At 32.2% G+C, this 5905-nt stretch overlaps 1 protein-coding gene across 1 annotated transcript; it reads left to right on the top strand.

The window, feature by feature from the left end:
• Positions 1-584: 584 nt before the first annotated feature.
• On the top strand, positions 585-1555 carry LOC131071862 (major strawberry allergen Fra a 1-3). Its single transcript, XM_058007827.2, has 2 exons — positions 585-831; positions 958-1555. Exons 1-2 carry the CDS (start codon positions 651-653, stop codon positions 1257-1259), a joined length of 483 nt encoding a protein of 160 aa, XP_057863810.1. The 5' UTR covers positions 585-650; the 3' UTR covers positions 1260-1555.
• The last annotated feature ends 4350 nt before the right edge of the window (positions 1556-5905 follow it).

Raw genomic sequence — 5905 nt, 5'->3', positions numbered from 1 at the left:
CACTTAACCTGTTAGATAACTTTATCAATAACATTTTTATACAATTTCCAACCATTCACTTATTTTTAATACAATATCATAAGAAATTTTCAAATTCACATTCCAAAACTGACATTTCTAAAATCTAACTATAACCTACTGATTTGAATGTAAAAACTTCAAATTATAATGTAAATCCTAATCCCAAAACAGAAAAGTCAATACTAATTTTCATTTGCTTGCCTACATACATCTTAAATTTCTTCATACAGATACCCATTTTCTTGTCCACCTACATCTTCATAAGAATTTCAGTGAGAGTGGGACCAGGAAGCTTCTAAAACTGTTGAAAAATAAATTAAAAATGCAAATGGATTGCCTGTGACCATTAACAAACATTCAAAACATGTGACATCCCTCATAATCTTTTCTTTTCTGTCTACTTTCAATGAACCTTACCAAGAAAATCCAATTCCTTTAGCCTAAACGATTTGCCACATTCCTTGTTTCGAGTTGCCTTGACTCAAAAATCACTTCATAGGAAAGATTGACAGCTCTTGTTATTCACTATAAATACCATGCATTCCCTCATACACCACACCCCAATCCACTCCAAAAGAAGGCAGGCATTTCTAAGAGGAGTTGCAGTAAAAATCTTCAGAGTAGAGAAGATGGTAGCAGGAAGTTTCAGTATTGAGATAGAGTCTCCAGTGGAGGCAAAAAGGCTGTGGAAGGCAACTCTGGACTCCCACAACTTATTGCCAAAGCAAGCACCAGGCCTCATATCAGGCATCACACTTGTTCAAGGTGATGGAGGAGTTGGCACCATTCGACAGGTCAATTTCACTGCAGGTAAGATTTTGATTATAAATACAACATTCGATGAAGTTATGAATCATTGTTTTTTATTCGATAAATGTTTTTGATGAAGTTTAGATATATTATTAGTAGTATTATATGAAATTGTTGTTCTTGCAGCCAACAAGGATTTTAGCTATGTGAAAGAGAAAGTGGACTTAATTGATGAGACCAATATGGTTTATTGTTTCAGCCATGTGGAAGGAGGGGTGTTGGGGAAAAAAGTTGCCTCAGTAAGTTACAAGATTAAATTCAACCCCAAAGCAGGGGGTGGATCCACTAGTACTTATTCCTGCAACTATGATAGCCTCCCTGGTGTTCCCCATGATGAAGCCAAAATTGAGGAGATCAAGGCCAACAGCACTGGTTTGTTCAAGCAGGTGGAGCAATATCTCATTGCCCATCCCACTTTATACTGCTAAAAGCATCAAGATCTCCCGCAGCGCCACTTGCTCAATGAAAAAATTTGTATCTCATAGGATTCCCCCTTTCTTAGTGGCAGCAGTGCCACTTAAATCTAGTTCAATAAGAATATGTGTGTCTCAGGCCTGTGGGCTGAATCCAATAGTAAAGCTTTGAAACTTTCAAATGCTGGCTCAGATTCCAGCCACAGTCTGGTTCCCCAATAGTAACCTCCTCCCAATTAATTACGTGTATCTGTTGTAATAATGAGCTAAAGAGTGACGCTTTCTTAAGTACATAGTTTAGTTGTGTAATTTTGAAATATAAATATATGGCTTGTTTTTAGACTTTATTAAAAAAATTATTAAGTAATGTATATAGAATTGAAGTGAATTAAAAATATAGTAGATGATATATAATATTCTTTTGGATGATAAATTCAGTATAAAAAATAATAACTATTGCTAAAAATTCAATCATTCACAATGTAATAATAAGGTTCGTTACAAATCTTACAAAAGAATTGGGATCTCGTTAAAAATCAAAAGAAGTAGTCTGTTGCTTTGGGTTATTTTGGTTTTTAGAGAGGGTATTGATATAGGTTTAATTATCTACTGTTATGATTTTAGTAAGACTCTGTTATGATCTTTTATACTCTGTGTGTTGTTATATGCTTAGTTGGTTGGCTATTACCTTAAGCAGTTTAATTTGGACAATGATACTTTGTTAGACATTTCATTTATGTTTTTTATTATGTTTGTCTGATCGTTGGTCTGTTGTGAGCTTCTAGCTGTTCTATGTTAGTGGATGTTTTCTGATGGGTTTGTTGTGCTGCTAACTGTATGGGATCGAGGCCCTTCCTTGCTTGCTTATCAAAAACAAGGTTGCACTACTATGAAGTTCATGCCAAATGCTGACAGGATGGTTTTGTTTCTTGAAGTTTTGACAATTGAAAATAGCACTAGTCCATTTCAACTAGTGTCAAGAATGGACTATTGTTGTTAGGAATGAACTGTTCATCATTTTCTAAATTGTTATTTATGATGCTATCTTTACAATGAATTTGTGGATTAGCTAGTAACAATTAGACAAAATCCAAATTAATCAAATAAAATGATAGCTTGTTTTTCAAACCCTTAATTATTATAATTTTAGCAATTTATTTCTCAAAATTCTCTTCAACAAAGACAGCATACTTTAAAAGGTCAAAGTGACCATCATCTAATCTCACTTAAATAGAAATTAAAAAGAAATAAAAAAATATAGAGATGACATCAAAGTTAGATATTTTGTATTATTTTTAACAGCTGAAATTGTTATTGTTAAGAGTCTCTTAACTATCCTCTTCTTGTAATTTTTATTATTTCAACTAAAAAAAATACAACTATCTGCCTGTAAGATGTGGAACCATTGTTAGAATACACGATAATTAACTGTTGCCTCATGAAAGGAAATGATAGAAGGATATGCAGAGTGGATCAAATAATAAATCTTTGGTGACTATTAAACTAAAAATAACTAGCAGATGTAAAACTAGATTCCACGACCATGTTCTCATGGAATATCATCAATGTATATGACGGCAGAGAAAAAAAGATGGAGCAATAAAAACAGTGATAAAACCAAATCACTTATCGATCCCTCTTATCGGACATGAAAAAGAAATTGATCATTCATAAATTTCAACAATGGCAGAATCCTTTGTCTTTCTATTACTGAACTGCTTTGATAGACAACATTTTTTATTCCAGCTTAATCAAAAACTATGTCAAGCTTGGAATCAAATAGGTTTCGATCTAGTAAAATGAATTGTTCTTAGCTTTAATTAAGAAACAAATCTCGGATGAACTGCAACATGTATTATCATGCATTATTCGGTCGCAGATTAAAAAGAGAAAACATAATCTTCTAACTAAACTTAAACAAAAAAACAATCTGACTATCTAAACAACGCAAGGAATGGAGGAAATGCAAAAACAGGTGGCCGATGGCAGAACTGAATGATCAACCAGATGATCAGCATCAGTCATCAACATGAAATGGGTAAATTATAAAGATCTCAAAACTTCTAAACAATAAAATGTATAAATATAACTCAATTCCTCAACCTACACGAGCATCATCTCTGGCTACTTTTAAAAAAAAAGCTTTGACCACAGAAATGAGAATAGATCAAACAATCTAAATAAATAAATATAAATGTTAAAACAAAGACTTTACATAAGAATTGTTTCACAGAATGTCTACAAAATGTAAATTTATTGACATAGCACATGTTGAAAACAACACCTGCATATGAACATGCTAACTATTGCCTGATAAAACCTCAACTACTGATCAAAACAAGGATTAAAAACCTGAGATTAAAAGAGTACTAATATGCCCATACGAGAAATAATAGCCTGAGATTAAAACAAGAATTTTAGCATTAAGTTGAGTGTGCTTCATATTATGGATATTCAAATCTAAACAATTTTTTGTGACTTTGTCAGTTACCCGTTATCTCCCAGCCTGGAATTCAAAGGCAATTCAGAGGCTTCTCAATTGTAAGTCATTGATCTAAATTGCATTCTTTACTCATGCCTTATTTGAAACTTGAGATATCAGATGAAGTTCAAGAACAGGCGAAGGGTTTAAGCCATCAAGTGTTACAATGTTTTGTTCATTGATGATGAAATTTCCTTTTGATGTTTATGTGACTTCTGAAATTTTGTTGTTAAACAAGCTTGTTAATCAACATACAAGGGTGCATGGATCAATCTTTCATATTTGGGAACACAGCTATCGCCTTAGTATATGTTAAAATCTTTATGAAATGTGCAAGCAGTAAAAGTATTCAAGGTTGTCATTGTCTGCAGTTAAAATAGGTGACTTAAAATAGAGAGAATCTTCATTCCAAAACAGAGGTAAGTAATAACACCTTGCCAGTTGCTTTCGTGACCATTTTCAAACTTGTGAACAGCAATAGAAACCGAAGCCAAGATTGCAACTCCTAAACTGTATATATTAATCTTGATTTATGCTTACTATTGGCATTGGACAGAACGTATTTGCTGAAATACAATCAGATAACAGAAACAAAGGCCATGGTAAAAACTGAACATAGAACAAATATACGTTAAACCATCTGAGACATATTTGTGATCAGAGTAGAGAAAGACAAAACAGATTTTTATTCTACTGATATAATCATTAGACAGAACGTATTTGCCGAAACACAATCAGATAACAGAAACAAAGGCCATGGTAAAAACAGAGCATAGAATAATTATACCTTAAACCATACTAGTCATATTTATCAGAGTAGAGAAAGACAACAGATTTTTATTCTACTGATATAATCATTACACCAGCTGAGAATGCTGCTACATTTCTCATACATGTTCAACTGGAACTCCTCTACCATTGTCTAGTAAGGGGGAAAAACCAAATATTAAAGAGCAGTCCTGCATATTGTACGTTGGCCAGGCTGGAGGAGTAAATGAAGATCCATCCAAATCCAAGGAAAGATCACTGCCATCAATGCTTGCTGAGATATGACTGCTGTTTGGAGCATTTGAAGTTGACAGAAGCTGACAATGTACATACAGATGCAGCTGGGTAGTTGAGATTATATCTCCAATACTTACATGTAATAATAAGAAGCCTGTAAGTTTATGACACACTGAGTTCATTGATATATGAATGGATAAATTTGAAATAACTTCATTCAAAAACATGTCAATGCAGCAAATAATACATTCTAAAATTGGACTAAAACATCCATAAAACACTTGAGAGGGTTGAAAAAGTCTGTACGAACTTCATGCCTATATTGACTATTCCCAGCTTGATACTAATATCTATAAGCATAAATGTGGAAGCACGGGCACTCATAAATAATCATTCACAATGAATTCAACTTTTGATATCTTTTGTCTGAACAGCCTTGAGCTATTCAAACTGGAATTAGAATATACGTTGCTTGGAGGTATGTTATCAGTACGGATTGCATTGAACTGGCTTACTGGCTCATTTACTTAAGTTGGTTTGCAATTCTTCTTCTTGTCAACTGGATCATCTACTACCCTTGCTTTATTCCCAATGATTCTAGAATCTACTCCGTTCTGAAATTCTGGTTTAACACCGTCATTTTCAGTTATTTAGAAAGAAAAAGAAAACTGATTCTAGGATAAAAGAAATGAAAACAGTTAAAGGGTTTAAGAATTAATATAATAATAATTTAGCGAATAGTACAAAATTAACTATTTTATAATCAAATTATTTATAGTATAATAATTTTAAAATATTATTATTAATATTATTGGAAGTATTCAGTCAATTTGATTGTAATAAGAAAATATATTTTATAATATTTTCTTTAAAAATTTGTATGTGTATTTTATTGAACAGCTAAAAAAAATAACAATGTAAGAAAATTTTGTAATGATATTTGTTAGAAAATGAATTTTTAATCATAAGTTAAGAATAGTGCATTGTCTGTAATTCTTGGCAGAAACTTAAAAATGTATCTAAATTTTGACAAATTATTACTAAATTGAGTGAGAGTGAGGACAATATCTAGAACGAACTTATATATATAGCAACAAAGTTATTATGTAAAAATCTAAGGGTTAAAGCAAGCCTAGAAAAAAGAATTGCACATTCTAACTTTTTTTTCCTATCT

Source organism: Cryptomeria japonica, chromosome 9 (assembly GCF_030272615.1).
Source record: "Cryptomeria japonica chromosome 9, Sugi_1.0, whole genome shotgun sequence".
In the NCBI taxonomy this organism is placed as follows: Eukaryota; Viridiplantae; Streptophyta; class Pinopsida; order Cupressales; family Cupressaceae; genus Cryptomeria; species Cryptomeria japonica.
The sequence above is the reverse complement of the archived record's forward strand: the minus strand, read 5'-3'. Positions and strand labels throughout refer to the sequence as shown.

Bases quoted from the DNA above. Each gene is read 5' to 3' on its own strand.
- LOC131071862 (XM_058007827.2), top strand. From the start codon at position 651: ATGGTAGCAGGAAGTTTCAGTATTGAGATAGAGTCTCCAGTGGAGGCA. The intron at 832-957 runs GTAAGATTTTGA...TTGTTCTTGCAG, and splicing joins ACAGGTCAATTTCACTGCAG to CCAACAAGGATTTTAGCTAT.